This window comes from Macaca nemestrina, chromosome 8 (assembly GCF_043159975.1).
Source record: "Macaca nemestrina isolate mMacNem1 chromosome 8, mMacNem.hap1, whole genome shotgun sequence".
Classification (NCBI taxonomy): domain Eukaryota; kingdom Metazoa; phylum Chordata; class Mammalia; order Primates; family Cercopithecidae; genus Macaca; species Macaca nemestrina.
In genome coordinates, this window is record NC_092132.1 from 115,137,479 (window position 1) to 115,156,157 (window position 18,679).

The following is an 18,679-nucleotide window of genomic DNA, read 5'->3' on the forward strand; positions in this document are numbered from 1 at the left end:
TTCTGCGTCTATTGAGATAATCAGAATGGGAGAAAATCTTTGCAATCTACCCATTGACAAAGGGCTAATATCCAGAATCTACAAAGAACTTAAACAAATCTACAAGAAAAAAAAAAACACATCAAAAAGTGGGTGAAGAGTTTGAACAGACACTTCTTGAAAGAAGATATTTATGCAGCCAACAAACATATGAAAAAAAAAAAACCTCATCATCACTGGTCATTAAGAGAAATGCAAATCAAAACCACAATGAGATACCATCTCATGCCAGTTAGAATGGTAATCATTAAAAAGTCAGGAAACAGCAGATGCTGGAGAGGATGTGGAGAAATAGGAAGGCTTTTACACTGTTGGTGGGAGAGTAAATTAGTTCAACCATTGTGGAAGACAGTGTGGCAATTCCTCAAGGATCTAGAACCAAAAATACCATTTGACCCAGCAATCCCATTACTGAGCATATACCCAAAGGATTACAAATCATTCTACTGTAAAGACACATGTACACATATGTTTATGCAGCACTGTTCACAATAGCAAAGACTTGGAACCAACCCAAATGTCCATCAATGATAGACTGGATAAAGAAAATGTGGCACATATACATCATGGAATATTATGTAGCCATAAAAAAGGATGAGTTCATGTCCTTTGCAAGGACATTGATAAAGCTGGAAACCATCATCCTCAGCAAATTAACACAAGAACAGAAAACCAAAGACCACATGTTCTCACTCACAAGTGGGAGATGAACAATGAGAATACACGGACACAGGTAGGAGAATATCACATACTGGGGCCTGTCGAGGGGGTCAGGGGTGGGGAAGGGATAGCATTAGGAGAAATACCTAATGTAGATGACGGGTTGATGGGTGCAGCAAACCACCATGGCACGTGTATACCTATGTAACAAACCTGCACATTCTGCACGTGTACCCAAGAACTTAAAGTATAATTATATGTGTGTGTATATATATATATATACACACACACACACACACATACATATACATATATATGAGGAACTTTCTGTCTGTCTTTCATTTGGCTGTTTTTCTTTCCTTCAACACTTGTCCAGACAAACGATGATATCTGTGGGAATCCAAAGCTTCCCCGCTTTCCAGATCATACCACTTTCCAAATGATACAAATGCAATTTGGCTGACATATGTGCTCAAATTACTTTATTGTAGTAATTATCACTTCACTGTAAAATAAATATGTGAAAACTTCCTGGTGTTCAAAGGAAACCCAAAGATAAATCTGAGACAGGATTTATATGTAGATAATTTACTAAGAAAGTTCTCCCGGGAGAGACCAGTTAATGAGTGGGAGAAGCAGTATTAGGATGAGGAGGAATCCACACAAAGAGTGTGCTCTCAGACACTGTCCCACAGAGAAAATCTGGTGTGTAAGTTGTGCTACAGAGTGGTCCTGACCTGTAACAAGAAACTGAGCTCCCTTTCCCACACTGGTGAGGTGCTGGCTAAGGACCACCCTGGGGAAATGTAAATCTCTAGCAGTTATGTTTACCTTGCCATCTGGGCAAAGCAGTTTCAGTTGGCTGAAGGGCAGCCCACATAAAAAAGAGTTACAAGTGGCATATGTTCAAAGCAAAGGCATAAACAAAGACAGGGTGTCCCACCCTCCTGTACCACGCCCACAAAAATATACTAGAGAGGAATGTGAGGGGATCTGGGCAGGGCACTGACATTGTTCACTACGCTGGGTCATCTCAGTCATTGCAAATTAGAAATTTTTACAAGGCAAGAAAAAAAAGTTCAGCATCTAGTTCACAAACATTATTTGAAATTATATACATATATTTGCTAGCACTGAAAACTCTGGCGCTGCACTCTCATTTGGACCCTGTATTATTTAAGATTTAGGATTGCCATCCACACAGAGACAGAAAATAATAGTGAATTAAACAAACTTAGAGTCTATTTCTCTCTCACGTAAATTTGTGAAGAGGTATGGTAGTTCCACTCTGAAAATTCTTCAAAAGCAAGGCTCATATCACCTTGTTTCTCTGCTACCTGTATGGCATCAGCCTCATCCTTGTGGACCATAATATGTCAATATGTCCACACTCCAGCCAGTAGAAAAGAGAAAGAAGATAAAACCCGTCCTTTTAATATTCAAGCCAGAAGTAACACATATTATGCTTGCTCGCATGTCACTGGCCATAATTTTGTCATATTGCCCTACCTAAGAGGCAAGGGAGGTTGAGAAATACAGTCTTCGTTTATATGCCCAGCTAAATTCTGAGGTTTGGTGTTTGTTGTTGTTGTTGTTTGTTTTTTGTTTTTTTGAGATGGAGTCTTGCCCTCACCCAGGCTGGAGTGCAGTGGTGTGATCTCGGCTCACTGCAACCTCCATCTCCCAGTTTCAAGCAATTCTTCGGCCTCAGCCTCCGAGTAGTTGGGATTACAGGCGTCTGCCACCACACCTGACTAAGTTTTGTATTTTTAGTGGAGACGGGGTTTCACCATGTTGGCAAGGCTGGTCTTGAACTCCTGACCTCAGGTGATCTGCCCACCTTGGGTTCCCAAAGTGCTGGGATTACAGGCATGAGCCACTACGTCTGGCCTGGTGTTTTTTTCTTTACTGACAGAAAACAGGGACAGTATATACTGGAAATAATGAATACTGCCACACACTCTTGTATAAAATACTGATGCCAATGTTACTTGGCATAAAAATTTTCTCTTTCACAATTGCTTTTGTAAGCACCAACACATGCAGTTATATAGTGTGTTCACTGAACAATTTACATGACCATAATCAGCAATTCTGCTTATGACATTTTTAATTATATCTATGATTTAATTAATGCTGACTCATTGGTCATGAATATAACCTTTAAAATTATTGACTTGATTGAGTAACTTCCAGAAATGTAGAAGCAAAAGCAGGGACTGAGTTTTTAAAGTTTATATTGCATATACAAGAGGGAATTTTTGGAAAGTAATAAGAATATAACAAACAAAATAAGAACTAAAATAAAGCGGATCATAAAAAGTAAATGGTAGATTGGTGCAATGAGAAAAAGGTGATGTACGGTTTCAAGGAAATTGTTAGGTAACAGAAAGATGAACAGCCAGGCACGGTGGCTCACACCTGTAATCTCAACATTTTGGGAGATTGAGGTGGATGGATCATTTGAACCTAGGAGTTTGAGACCAGCATTGTAACATGGTGAGACTCTGTCTCTACAAAAAATTAGTCTGGTGTGGTGGTGCATGTCTGTGGTCGCAGCTACTCAGGAGATCGAGGTGGGAGGATTGCTTGAGCCCGGAAGGCAGAGGTTGCAGCAAGCCATGATCTGTCCACTGCACTCCAACCTGAGTGACAGAGTGAGAAAAAAAAAAAGATAAGATGTTCACAAGGAAAGGATATTTACTACAATTGTACAATGGGCTCATAAATTTATTTTTAAAATAAATTAAATGGAAGTAATAACTGCTTTAAAAGTAGTAACAAAACATACACAACTCACTTGTTCACTTATAGAAATGTTGTCATCCATTGGGTGTTCTTCCAGGCTTCTGTTATTTTCACTAAAAATTGCAATATCATTGTCTTCATTGCCTAATTTGTAAAGAACATGCTGAAATTCAACTGCAGATTCCAGAGGCTCAATTGCATAAGAAACATTTTCAAATTGCAGTATTCCTCTGTGAAATTATAAATATAATTTTAAGTGCTTTTAATCAACTCTATATAATGGATTTCTGACAAAATCCAAAAGAAAAAAAGTAAAACATTTTGAGTCCAGTATTTTGATCTGAATTCCATCTTAGAAATGACTCTGAAGAGACAAAAGATTTCCCTAATCCACAAAACACATTTTTTATTTCATTTCTGTATAGTTGTAAGAGCAGCAGAAGTTACTTAATCAATTGCTAGTTACACAGTACATAGCATAACAGTAATTGAATAATTCTATTGCTTTCCAAGTCCAGTATCTCAATTAAAACAACTGTAAACAGAAATCATGATGACTCTCTCTTTGGTTTGCCATGCTTTTGAAAAATGATTATACTGCATATATGACAAATATATACAGTGAGAAACTTTACTTTTAAAAATAAAATTTGGCAGAATTATGAAATATTTACTACTTTTGCTTATATACTCTTGAATAAGAAATTAAAAGCAAGATTTTAAAGAGTAAATGACTTGTATCACTATTTTTCTCTGAATACAGGTAACAGCCCAAGTCACTACTCTCTAAAAAACAGATTTCAGATCCAAATTTCAGGGTTCTGTGTAGGAAGCACTGAAGAAGCACAGTTGTGAAAACAAGCATCCTACACTACAAAATGAAGGTGGAAAATTTCCTGACAGAATGGAAAACTCCCTAAGCCCTAAGGAGGAAACCCAATAATTCTTGAAGAGCTCAAGATAATTAATATCATTAGAAAAATGAGTATTTTTATGAGTATTAAAAATTGTTTATATATAATTTGCCTCCTCAGTCGGAAGATGATTTCCTTGAGAAAAAGCATCTCTTGTTTAACTTTATATCTCCAACACTAAAATACATGGTGGGTAACATAAATACATTTTCAGTCCAGTATTTTGACCCAAACCTGTCTTAGAGATGACTCTGAGAAGACAAAAGATTACCCTAATCTGCAAAACCAACTCTCCATTTCACTTCTTTGTAGTTATAAAAGCAACAGAAATTACCTACACAACTGCTAAGTGTGCAAGCATACAGCATTACAGTGATTAATTTCCCTGTTTTCCAAGACAGTGACTGAGCTGTCCTAAACCTAGCTTCTCCAACACTTGTAGTCAAACATGTTCAATGGTCTTTTCTGTAGTCAAGGAAACATAAGACATAGAGCAAGGAGACTAGGAAATCTAAACCACTGGAAAGGTTAGAAATGTTTCTGATCGATGAGGAAAGTGAGGAGAAATAAGAGAATAGGAAACATGTTCAGAGGGGGATATCATTAAATAATGTCCACAGAGGAATCCTCCTTCAGCCCCACACTTAATACAAAGAGAACAAATTCATTGCAGCCAAATATCATAACTACGGTGTTTTGTAATCAACAATAGAAAACAACCTCAGTCCAGAGCACGTGCTGAGTGTGACCATGGAATCTGGATATCCTTCAATATTTCCTTGATAGTAGCATTGAGTCTAGGAAGAAAAAAAGTAAAGTAGTTACTTAGGAAGTGACAAAACTTTCTAGTGACTTCCTACTTCTATACTTGAGAGAACCTTCTGAATATTTTTCACAGGCTCCATGATTTTTATCAGTACAAGCAAAGTGACATTCAGAAAAAAATTCTCCCCATAATTGCCACTTACACTATATTAACTACACTTTATAATAGATTATGACTTGAGATTACTATTTTACCCCCTGCTTCCAAAGTGTTGTCTCATGCTTTAGGTAAAAATATCTCCCAGTATATAAATTTAGGTCCTCAATTAAAAGACAAAGATGGTAAATGTGGATTTCTTTAAAAACCTAATTAATATGGTGCTAAAAAAGAGTCATAAAAATACAATGACACAGGAAGACTGAAGGGCTAGATGCCAACACAAACCGAAAGGATGATTCTGAATTTGCACTAAGAGAGGAAATGTGGACTTTAAGGCCAGAAACATTACTAGAGATAAACAGAGACATTTGGTAATGATAATCATTTCAATTTGCCAGGAAGACACAAATATTCCAAATTGGCATTCACTTAATAACACAGCTTCAAAATATATAAAGTCACAATTGAAAGAATAGTAAAAATTTAAAAATCTACAGTTATAAAAAGTTCTTTAAAGTTAATTTCTCTTAGTAACTGATAGATCAAGTGTTCAGAATCTACAAAAGGTTTGAACAACGTGGTTAGTATGACCTAGTTAATACATGCAGAATACTATACCTAAAAACTTTAGAATATATGCTTTATAAACACTCATGGAACATCTACAAAATAGAAACCATACTCCAGGCCATAAAGCGGGACTCAACAGATTGCAAAGGAATTAAATTGTACAGAATTGGTCTCTCAGCACAGTACAATCAAGCTAGAGATACACAGAGTCACAAACATTGTCACAGATGTGAAAATTACATAATTTCCAATACCCAATGGTGCTGTACATTTTATTATAAATAAAGTTAAGATTTCTTAGTAACACACTGCTTAGATGGAACTAAGGGAAGGAAAAGGGAGCAATAAAACAAAATGATGATCCCATCCAATGTAAGTGAAGCAATATATCTAGTTTAATATTTCAACAAATTTTTATTATATTCCAAGTATATGCTAGGTACTTTTCTAGGCACTGGTGTTACATCAGTGAATAAAACAGACAAAAAGCCCTGCCCTTGGGATGATTATATTGCACTGGGGAGACAGAAAATAAAGTAAATAAATAAAATATATTCGATAAATCATGTATTGATAACTGCCATGAGAAAAGGGCAAAAAAAAAAAAAGGTAAAGGAAATGGGGTGTTAAAAGTAAGAGACCAATTTAAAGTAGGGGTTAGTCAAGGACTAATAGGGTGATTCTGAGTAAAGACCTGAAGGAAATGAGGACGAAAAACATATGGGTCTGTTGGGAAACAACAAGCATTTGGATACCGGGAAATAGAAAGTATGAAGTCTTTGAAAGGAGAACATAGCTGTTATATGTGAAGAACAACAAGGCTGGAACAAAGTGAACGAGGTAGAAAATAACAGGAAACGAGGTCAGAGAGGTAAAAGGGAACCAGGTGATTCTGGCTTTCATTCTGTGAGTGGTGGGAGGCCATCCGTGGAGGGTTCTGAGCAGAGAAGCAGGGTAATCTGACTATGTCTTAACAGGATCAAAATGGTCACCATATTGAGAACTGACTAAGGCCGGGCACGGTGGCTCACACCTGCATTCCTAGCACTTTGGGAGGTTGAGGTAGGCAGATCACCTGAGGTCAGGGGTTCGAGACAAGCCTAGCCAACATGGTGAAACCCTATCTCTTCTAAAAATATAAAAATTAGCTGGGTGTGGTGGTGCATGTCTATAATCCCAAATACTCAGGCGGCCGAGGCAGGAGAATCGCTTGAACCCAGGAGGTGGAGGTTTCAATGAGCCAAGATCGCACCATTGTACTCTAGCCTGGGCAAAATAAATAAATAAATACAAAAATAAATAAATAAAATAAAGGGATAAATAAATAAAATGAAGGGATGGGCAAGGTGAGGAAGCAGGGAGATTATTCAGGAAGTTATGGCAATAATCCAAACTAGAGATGGCGTTTACTTGGAAATGGGTGGTCTCAGTGGATGGAGGCAGAGGAAGAAGGTGGATGCTGGACGCTTAGTTTGAAGGGCAGGGTCAATAGGATTTATGGATGTATAAATGATGGATGAGATGAGGGAAGAGTTAAGAAAAAAAGAAAGAGTTTTTGATCTGTGATTTGTGTCTCATAACATTTGTGTCCACATTTCTTGTTAATTTATATTCTTACAAACAAAATATAAATAAATAATACATATTTTATTTAACAAAATATCTATTAATTAAAAAAATAGTGACTATGTTCTCGGCCACGTGAAAGGTGCTAAGTCAATCTAATTTGTCTTTACCAAAACTTCAGGAAAAGCCTGATCATTAATCAATAAATATCTTAAATATATCCCCTGTGAATCCTGAGAGACTTCTGTATAATAAAGCATTTATTTAATGTAAAAAAACATTTTTTAAAAAAACTATAAAACACAGAATTTAAATCGTACCTGAATATCTGAAGAACGAGCATTCATGGATCCTTGATCGTACAAATAAATCATAAAATTATCTGCTAAAAAATATCTGAATATAAAAAAGAGGAAATTTTTTAAATTATTCTTTTTGAAACATATAAAAACACAGTAAACTTGACACTCTCAGCCAAAATCTGACCCACCTTCTGTTTTGTAAATAAAGGTTTATTGAAACACAGCCACACCCATTCACCCACATATTGTCATGGCTCTTTTCATGCTATAAGATGAGAGATTAACTAGTTTTGACAAAGAACATATGGCCTTCAAAGTCTAAAACATTTACTGTCTGAATCTTTAGATAAAACATCTGTTAACCTGATATAAAGGTAGTATTTTCTTTTGACATATATTTAATGTTTACTTAAAGCAATATACATTTACTCAAAATAGTTTTCCTACCTTAATGGACTCCTTTTAAGAAGAAAAGAAGAGACTGAAAGAAGAGCATTCTAAAATGTAAAAGATGGCCGGACGTGGTGGCTCACACCTGTAATCCCAACACTTCAGGAGGCCAAGGTGGGCAGATCACCTGAGGTCAGGAGTTTGGGACCAGCCTGGCCAACATGGTGAAACCCTGTCTCTTCTGAAAATGCAAAAGTTACTTGGGTGTAGTGGTGGGCACCTATAATCCCAGCTACTCAGGAGGCTAAGGTAGGAGAAGCTCTTGAACCCAAGAGGCGAAGGTTGCAGTGAGCTGAGATCACACCACTGCACTCCAGCCTGGGCGACACAGTGAGACTCCGTCTCAAAAAAAAAAAAACTTAATAGACATAAACAGGATGTTGGATTGTAAGAGTTTTCTGTTCTTACATTCTTTATAAAGCTTTATTACTATGCACATATATTACTTTTATAATGAAGTGGAAGAGTATTGTATAAACGTCATATTCATCTGAGCATATGTACTGAAACATCCAGTCTAAGTTCAACTTTGGTATTAATCCCTGTACTCATGATGCTATTTTAGTTATGCTTCCTCACTTCATGTTCACTCTTCAACCCAACGTAACTTAATTAGGCCATCCACACTAGCTTCTGTTGGAAAGCCTCCACTCAAACCGATCTCACAAATATTACTAATGACCTCCTGACTGTCCAATCCAAAAGACAGTTTTATGTCAAGTAAAAATATTCTGAGGCAGCCAGGTGGGGTGGCTCACTCCTGTAATCCCAAAACTTAGGGAGGCCGAGGTGGAGGGATTGCTTTGGGCTCAGGAGTTTGAGACCAGCCTGGGCAACAAGGCAAAACCTCATCTCTACCAAAAATACCAGAATTAGCCAGGTGTGGTGGTATACTCATGTGGTCCCAGCTACTCGGGAGGCTGAGGCGAGAGGATCACTTGAGCCAGGAGTTCAAGGCTACAGTTAGCTGAGATTGCACCACTGCTTTCCAGCCTGGGTGACAGAGAGAGACCCTGTCTCAAAAACAAATACATAATAAAAATAATTTTAAAATAAATAAAACAAAAAAATAAATAAATAAAATACTCTGAAGTATTTCCTACTGTGGACCACATTCCCCTTCTTGAAACCATCTCTTCTTCAGCGATAATGATAGATACCACTTCCTCCTGGCTCTCCTGTCTTTCTACATTTTTAAGTCCCTTTATTTGGATCCTTCCTTCATCCCTTAAATGTTTCCATGGCACTCAATTCTAGGCTGATTCTCTTTCTTACCTTTAACATTCACCCCCACCTGTATAGATTTATCTTGTTCATTTCTGTGGTTTCATTTACCGCTTATATAAAAAGGTTGCTTTGAGTATTATAGCTTTGCAATATATTTGAAGCCAGGTAGTGTGATGCCTCCAGCTTTGTTTTTTTTTATTCAGTATTGCTTTGGCTATTCAGGGCCTTTTGGGGGTTCCATAGGAATTTTACTATTTCTGTGAAAAATGTCATTGGAATTTTGGTAGGGATTGCATTGAATCTGTGGATCATTTTGGACAGTATGGCCATTTTAATAATATTAACTCTTCCAATCCATGTTCTTTCCATTTATTTGCGTCTTCCTCAATTCCCTTCATCATGTTTCATAGCTCTCAGTATACAGATCTTTTACCTCCTTGGTTAAACTTACTCCTATGTATTTTATTTTTTGTAGCTATTGTACATGGGATTGTTTTCTTGATTTCATTTTTGGAAAATTTGTTATTAATGTATAGAAATGCTATGATTTTTGTATGTTGATTTTATATCCTACAACTTCACTGAATTTGTCTATTGGTTCTAACAAATTTTGGTGGAGTCCTTAGGGTCTTCTATAAGTAATCTACATATAAGATTATGTCACCTGCAACAGGAACAATTTAACATCTCTCTTTCCCATTAGGATGCCTTTTATTTGTTGTTCTTGCCTAATTGCTCTGGCTAGTACTTCCAATACTATGTTGAATAGAATAGGTGAAAGAAAATGGGCATCCTTATCTTGTTCCTGATATTAGATGAAAAACTTTCAACTTTTTATCACTGAGTATGATGTTAGCTATGGCTTTGTCATATATGACCTTTATTGTTTTAAGGTATATCTCTTCTAGGTCTAATTTGCAGAGAGCTTTCATCATGAAAGAATGTGGATACTCACACTTCTGTCCCCCATTCTAAACTAAATTAACTGCCATCAGGACATTTCCCCTTGTGGGATAACAAGCACTTCATATCCAGCATCTCCAACAGGGAGCCATAATACCTGACTCAGGTCTGTTCCCATCCTCCCTCTACCCCACCAAATCCCTGCCACCACTATAGTCAATCTGTTATTACATCTTTTTTCTGTCACATCAGCATTTTCTCAAAAACAGAAAAGGGAGGCTTGTATCCAAGATGGCCAAACAGGAACAGCTCTGGTCTGCAGCTCCCAGCAAGATCAATGCAGAAGAGCAGTGATTTCTGCATTTCCAACTGAGGTACCTGGTTCATCTCACTGGGACTGGCTGGAGAGTGGGTGCAGCCCACAGAGGGTGAACTGAAGCAGGGTGGGGTGTCATCTCATGTGGGAAGTGCAAGGGGTTGGGAGATTTACCTTTCCTAGCCAAGGGAAGCTGTGACAGACTGTACCTGGAGAAACTGTACACTCCTGACCAAATACTGTACTTTTCCCACAGTCTTAGTAAGCAGCAGACCAGGAGATATTCTCCTGTGCCTGGCTCAGCAGGTCCCATGCCCATGGAGCCTTGCTCACTGCTAGCGCAGCAGTCTGAGATTAACCTGCAATGCGGCAGCTTGATGAGGGGAGGGTCATCCGCCATTACGGAGGCTCGAATAGCCTACAGTGTAAACAAAGTGGCCAGGAAGCATGAACTGGGCGGACCTCACCACAGTTCAGCAAGGCCTACTACTTTTATAGATTCCACCTCTGGGGGCAGGGCATAGTAGAAAAAAGGCAGCAGACAGCTTCTGCAGACTTAAATGTCCCTGTCTGACAGCTCTGAAGAGAGCAGTGGTTCTCTCAGCATGGCGTTCGAGCTCTGAGAATGGACAGACTGCCTCCTCAAGCAGGTCCCTGACCCCCATGTAGCCTGACTGGGAAACACCTCCCAGTAGGGGCCGACAGACACCTCAAACAAGCCTGCGCCTCTCTGGGATGAAGCTTCCAGAGGAAGGATCAGGCAGCAATATTTGCTGTTCTGCAGCCTACACTGGTGATACTCAGGCAAACAGAGTCTGGAGTGGACCTACAGCAAACTACAACAGACCTGCAGCTGAGGGGTCTCACTGTTAGAAGGAATTAACAAACAGAAAGAAATAGCATCAACATCAACAAAAAGGACATCCACACCAAAACCCCACCCCTAGGTCACCAACATCAAAGACCAAAGGTAGATAAAACCACAAAGATGGGGAGAAACCAGAGCAGAAAAGCTGAAAATTCCAAAAAAAAAAAAAAAAAAAAGAGCACCTCTTCTCCTCCAAAGAATTGCAGCTCCTCACCAGCAAGGGAACAAAATTGGATGGAGAATGAGTTTGACAAGTTGACAGAAGTAGACTTCAGAAGGTCGGTAATAATAAAGCTTCTCCGAGCTAAAGGAGCACATTCTAACTCATCACAAGGAAGCTAAAAACCTTGAAAAAAGGTTAGACAAATGGCTAACTAGAATAAACAGTGTAGAGAAGACCTTAAATGATCTGGTGGAGCTGAAAACCATGGCACGAGAGCTTCATGACACATGCACAAGCTTTCAATTCAATCAAGTGGAAGAAAGGATATCAGTGATTAAAGATCAAATTAATGAAATAAAGTGAGAAGACAAGATTAGAGAAAAAAAAAGAGTGAAAAGAAACTAACAAAGCCTCCAAGAAATATGGGACTATGTGAAAAGACCAAGTATACATTTGATTGGTGTACTGGAAAGAGACGGGGAGAATGGAACCAAGTTAGAAAACACTCTTCAGGATATTATCCAGGAGAACTTCCCTAACCTAGCAAGGCAAGCCAACATTCAAATTCAGGAAATACAGAGAACACCACAAAGATACTCCTCGAGAAGAGCAACCCCAAGACACATAATTGTCAGATCCGCCAAGGTTAAAATGAAGGAATAAATGTTAAGGGTGGCCAGAGAGATAGGTTGGATTACCAACAAAGGGAAGCCCGTCATACTAACAGCAGATCTCTCAGCAGAAACCCTACAAGCCAGAAGAAGTGGGGGCCAATATTCAACATTCTTAAAGAAAAAAATTTTCAACCCAGAATCTCATATCCAGCCAAACTAAGCTTCATAAGTGAAGGAGAGATAAAATCCTTTACAAACAAGCAAATACTGAGAGATTTTGTCACCACCAGGCCTGCCTTACAAGAGCTCCTGAAGGAAACACTAAACATGGAAAGGAACAGCCAGTACCAACCACTGCAAAAACATGCCAAATGGTAAGCACCATCAATGTTATGAAGAAACTGCATCAAGTAACGGGCAAAATAACCAGCTAACATGATAATGACAGGATCAAATTCACACATAACAGTATTAACCTTAAATGTAAATGGACTAAATGCCCAAATTAAAAGACACAGACTGGCAAATTGGATAAAGAGTCAAGACCCATTGGTGTGCTGTATTTAGGAAATCCATCTCATGTGCAAAAACGTACATAGGCTCAAAATAAAGGGATGGAGGATGATCTACCAAGCAAATGGAAAGCAAAAAAATTTAAAAATTAAAAAAAAAAAAAAACAGGGATGGCAATCCTAGTCTCTGAGAAAACAGACTTTAAACCAACAAAGATCAAAAGAGACAAAGAAGGCCACTACATAATGGTAAAGGGATCAATTCAACAAGAAGAGCTAACTATCCTAAATATATATGCACCCCATACAGGAGCACCCAGATTCATAAAGCAAGTCCTTAGAGACCTACAAAGAGACTTAGACTCCCACACAATAATAATGAGAGACTTTAACACCCCACTGTCAACATTAGACAGATCAATGAGAGAGAAGGTTAATAAGGATATCCAGGACTTGAACTCAGCTCGGGACCAAGTGGACCTAGTAGACATCTACAGAACTCTCCACCCCAAAACAACAGAATATACATTCTTCTCAGCACCACATCGCACTTATTCTAAAGTTGACCACATTGTTGGTAATAAAACACTCCTCAACAAATTTAAAAGAACAGAAATCACAACAAACTCTCTCTCAGACTACAGTGCAATCAAATTAGAACTCAGGATTAAGAAACTCACTCAAAACCACACAACTACATGGCAACTGAACAACCTGCTCCTGAATGACTACTGGGTAAATAAAATAACAAAATGAAGGGAGAAATAATGATGTTCTTTGAAACCAATGAGAACAAAGACACAATGTGCCAGAATCTCTTGAACACATTTAAAGCAGTGTGTAGAGGGAAATTTATAGCACTAAATGCCCACAAGAGAAAGCAGAAAAGATCTAAAATTGACACCCTAACATCACAATTAAAAGAACTAGAGAAGCAAGAGCAAACACATTCAAAAGCTAGCAGAAGGCAAGAAATAACTAAGATCAGAGCAGAACTGAAGGAGATAGAGACACATAAAACCCTTCAAAAAATCAATGAATCCAGGAGCTGGTTTTTTGAAAAGATCAACAAAGTTGATAGACCACTAGCAAGATTAATAAAGAAGAAAAGGGAGAAGAATCAAATAGACACAATAAAAAAATGATAAAGGGGATATCACCACCAATCCCACAGAAATACAAACTACCATCAGAGAATACTATAAACAACTCTACGCAAATAAACTAGAAAATCTAGAAGAAATAGATAAATTCCTGGACACACACACCCTCCCAAGACTAAACCAGGAAGAAATTGAATCTCTGAATAGACCAATAACATGTTCTGAAATTGAGGCAATAATTAATAGCCTACCAACCAAAAAAAGTCCAGGACCAGACGGATTCACAGCCAAATTCTACCATAGATACAAAGAGGAGCTGGTATCATTCCTTCTGAAACTATTTCAAACAATAGAAAAAGAGGGAATCCTCCCTAATTCATTTTATGAGGCCAGCATCATCGTGATACCAAAGCCTAGTAGAGACATAACAAAAAAAGAGAATTTTAGGCCAATATCCCTGATGAACATCATGTGAAAATCCTCAAAAAATTACTGGCAAACCAGATCCAGCAGCACATCAAAAAGCTTATCTACCACGATCAAGTCGGCTTCATCCCTGGGATGTAAGGCTGGTTCAACATATGCAAATCAATAAATGTAATCCATCACATAAACAGAACCGATGACAAAAACCACATGATTATTGATGCAGAATAGATGCAGAAAAGGCCTTTGACAAAATTCAACAGCCCTTCATGCTTAAAAAAACTCTCAATAAACTAGGTATTGTTGGAATGTATCTCAAAATAATAAGAGCCATTTATGACAAATCCACAGCCAATATCATAGTGAATGGGCAAAAATGGGAAGCATTCCCTTTGAAAACCCGCACAAGACAAGGATGCCCTCTCTCACCACTCCTATTAAACATAGTGTTAGAAGTTCTGGCCAGGGCAATCAGGCAAGAGAAAGAAATAAAGGATATTTGATTAGGAAATGAGGAAGTCAAATTGTCCCTGTTTGCAGAAGACATGTTGTATATTTAGAAAACCCCATCGTCTCAACCCAAAATCTCCTTAAGCTGATAAGCAACTTCAGCAAAGTCTCAGAATACAAAATCAATGTGCGAAAATCACAAGCATTCCTATACACCAATGATAGATGAACAGAGAGCCAAATCATGAGTGAATTCCCATTCACAACTACTACAAAGAGAATAAAATACCTAGGAATGCAACTTACAAGGTATGTGAAGGACCTCTTGAAGGAGAATTACAAAGCACTGCTCCACGAAATAAAAGAGGACACTAACAAATGGAAGAACATTTCATGCTTATAGATAGGAAGAATCAATATCATGAAAATGGCCATACTGCCCAAAGTAATTTATAGATTCAATGCTATCCCCATCAAGCTACCAATGACTTTATTTGCAGAATTGGAAAAAACTACTTTAAAGTTCATATGGAACCAAAAAAGAATCCGTGTTGCCAAGACAATCCTAAGCAAAAAGAACAAAGCTGGAGGCATCACACTACCTGACTTCAAACTATACCACAAGGCTACAGTAACCAAAACAGCATGGTACTGGTACCAAAACAGATATATAGACCAATGGAACAGAAAAGAGGCCTCAGAAATAACACCACACATCTATAACCATCTGATCTTTGACAAACTTGACAAAAACAAGAAATGGGGAAAGGATTCCCTATTTAATAAATGGTGCTGGGAAAGCTGGCTAGCCATATGTAGAAAGTTGAAATTGGATCCCTTCCTTACACTATACACAAAAATTAACTCAAGATGGGTTAAAGACTTAAATGTAAGACCTAACACCAGAAAAACCCTAGAAGAAAACCTAGGCAATACCATTCAGGACATAGGCATGGGGAAAGACTTCACAACTACAACACCAAAAGCAATGGCAACAAAAGCCAAAATAGACAAATGGAATCTAACGAAACTAAAGAGCTTCTGCACAGCAAAAGAAACTATCATTAGAGTGAACAGGCAACCTACAGAATGGGAGAAAATCTTTGTAATCTACCCATCTAACAAGAGCTAATATCCAGAATCTACAAAGAACTTAAACAAATTTACAAGAAAAAAAACAACCCCATGAAAAAGTGGGCAAAGGGTATAAACAGACACTTCTTAAAAGACGACATTTATGCAGCCAACAGACATATGAAAAAATGCTCATCATCATTGGTCATCAGAGAAATGTAAATAAAAACCACAATGAGATACCATCTCACGCCACTTAGAATGGCGATCATTAAAAAGTCAGGAAACAACAGATACTGGAGAGGATATGGAGAAATAGGAACGCTTTTACACTGTTGGTGGGAGTGTAAATTAGTTTAACCAATGTAGAAGACAGTGTGGTGATTCCTCAAGGATCTAGAACTAGAAATACCATTTGACCCAGCCATCCCATTACTGGGCATATACCCAAAGGATTATAAATCATTGTTACTATAAAGACACATGCACACATATGTTTATAGTGGCACTATTCACTATAGTAAAGACTTGGAACCAACCGAAATGTCCATTAATGATAGAATAGATAAAGAAAATATGGCACATATACACCATGGAATACTATGCAGCCATAAAAAAGGATGAGTTTATGTCCTTTGCAGGGACATGGATGAAGCTGGAAACCATCATTCTCAGCAAACTATCACAAGGACAGAAAACCAAACACCGCACATTCTCACTGATAGGTCAGAGTTGAACAATGAGAACACATGGACACAGGTCGGGGGACATCACACACCAGGGCCTGTTGGGGGCTGGGGGGCTGGGGGAGGGATAGCATTAGGAGAAATACCTAATGTAAATGACAAGTTGATGGGTGCAGCAAACTGACATGGCACATGTATACCTATGTAACAAACCTGCACGTTGTGCACATGTACCCTAGAACTTAAAAAAAAAAAAAAAAAAAAAAACTAAAAACATACATACACACACAAAAACCAAAGGAAACTCCCTATCTCTATGCAGCCATAGTTCTGCTTCTCATTATTTTTCATATAAACTATTTGCTGTAGCTTCCTAATAGTCATTAGGCTATCATAATCATTAAGCGGTTAATTTCTCAAAACGATATACACATGCCCTATCCCTCTCCCAAGCTCAGGGCCCTCCATTTCTCAACACTGCTTATAGTCTTAATAAGATGTTCAAATGCAATGTGAGCTCTCTAACTTTCCCTCATACTCTTCCCAAAGATCTTTGGGTTATCGTCCACCATATTCCTTTTCTCTTCCGCCTAAAAGAGTAAGTTAACCTTTTCTTTGGGAGAATTACTTAGTATCTTATACACAATAAACCACTTGTTTACATCTTTTTTTTTTCTTTTTTGAGACAGTGTCTCGTTCTGTCACCCAGGCTGGCATGCAGTGGCACCATCTCGGCTCACTGCAACCTCTGCCTCCCGGGTTCAAGCAATTCTCCTGCCTCACCCTCCCGAGTAGCTGGGATTACAAGTGCATGCCACCACGCCCAGCTAATTTTGTATTTTTTAGTAGAGACGGGGTTTTCCCATGTTGGGCCAGGCTGGTCTCGAACTCCTGACCTCAGGAGTTTGATCCACCTGCCTCAGCATCCCAAAGTGCTGGGAATACAGAGAGCCACCACGCCCAGCCTGTTTACGCCTTTCATCTCTCTTTTCTTCTCCTTAAGAAATTTTCCGTCAACCAAAATATTTTGTTTTCTCTTTCTTCAAAATATTCATGTAAGCCTCTTTTTTCTCTGAGGGATGTTTTTGAAAAAGTCCATAATTGCTACCTCTAGTTTCTCATAATCCACCTCTTTCCAATGCCATGTAGTCTAGTTTTACTAGTTTAGCTGAAGCTGTCCTCTTGAATGTCACAAATGACTTCCAAGCCAGCCTTTCCCAATTGGGTTTACATCAGAGAATTAAACCCTATAGAAAATCATTTCAATTATTTAATAATTCTCTGAAGAGTAGCAAAGCTAGGACTATTTTCCATAAAGTATTTGCCAGCTCTGCAACATTATAAGATCTGTATTAAATCCCTATCCCATATTCCTCATGATCATCCCACTTCTCTGATAAACCCTAACTGATATAAATCAGCTACAGATTTACTTATTTTTGTGACATCTGCCCTAATGATATAGGTCCTGCTGGTCCTGCCAACTTAATATTATAAATCAGTCTTCAGGAGATAAGTCCCTGTTTTTTGTTCTAACTCCCATTTACCAAAGACTACTTGAGACATTAAAACCAAACTTTAATTAAGCCACAGGAGAGCATCTGTTTACTTAAGACAATTAAAAAAATTAATAATAACTCCATGTATTTTTCTCATACTCCATTTTCTATTATGAGTAAACAGCTTCATAGAAACAAAATAAAATCCAAAACTAAAGAATAAAAATTTACCTCTGTTTAAGGTGCACAGTGTACGGTTTCTCATCTATTGGAATAATATAGGATATTTGTTCCTAGAGAATTGAAAACAACCGAGAGTGAAGACAAATTCAATACAAGAAGCAAAACAATAGTTTTATATCAATTAATCTCTTCCAACAATGCTTAAAACATCTTCATTACATTTCTCAGACTACATGTGATTTAAAATCTGCAGCAAAACATCAAAAAAATAAATATTTATTTTATAATGGACTTTTACTATTTCCACACAAATAAACCCAGTCTAAGGATTGACATAGGATTAAAAATCTACCTGTAACTAACCTGTAACCTCTTATGAATGAATAGGCCACGCGCTACGCTAAAATATCTATTTAGGTGGCATCATTGGGATAAGAGGATAGTCCACATCAGTGAAGCTTACTCTGTCCATCATAAAAAT

The 18,679-nt window shown here is 37.9% G+C and overlaps 1 protein-coding gene across 2 annotated transcripts in view; it reads right to left on the reverse strand.

Moving 5' to 3' along the window:
• The window catches only part of LOC105476556 (disintegrin and metalloproteinase domain-containing protein 32), a 153,773-nt gene that overhangs the window by 116,638 nt on the left and 18,456 nt on the right, over positions 1-18,679 (reverse strand). For both annotated transcript variants that reach the window (XM_011732590.3, XM_011732589.3), the window contains exons 3-6: positions 18,247-18,308; positions 7,743-7,818; positions 5,082-5,158; positions 3,500-3,677 (exon numbers count right to left, since the gene is read on the reverse strand). In XM_011732590.3, the coding sequence (XP_011730892.2) occupies positions 3,500-3,677; positions 5,082-5,158; positions 7,743-7,818; positions 18,247-18,308 (393 nt within the window). The remainder of the gene's footprint in view (positions 1-3,499; positions 3,678-5,081; positions 5,159-7,742; positions 7,819-18,246; positions 18,309-18,679) is intronic.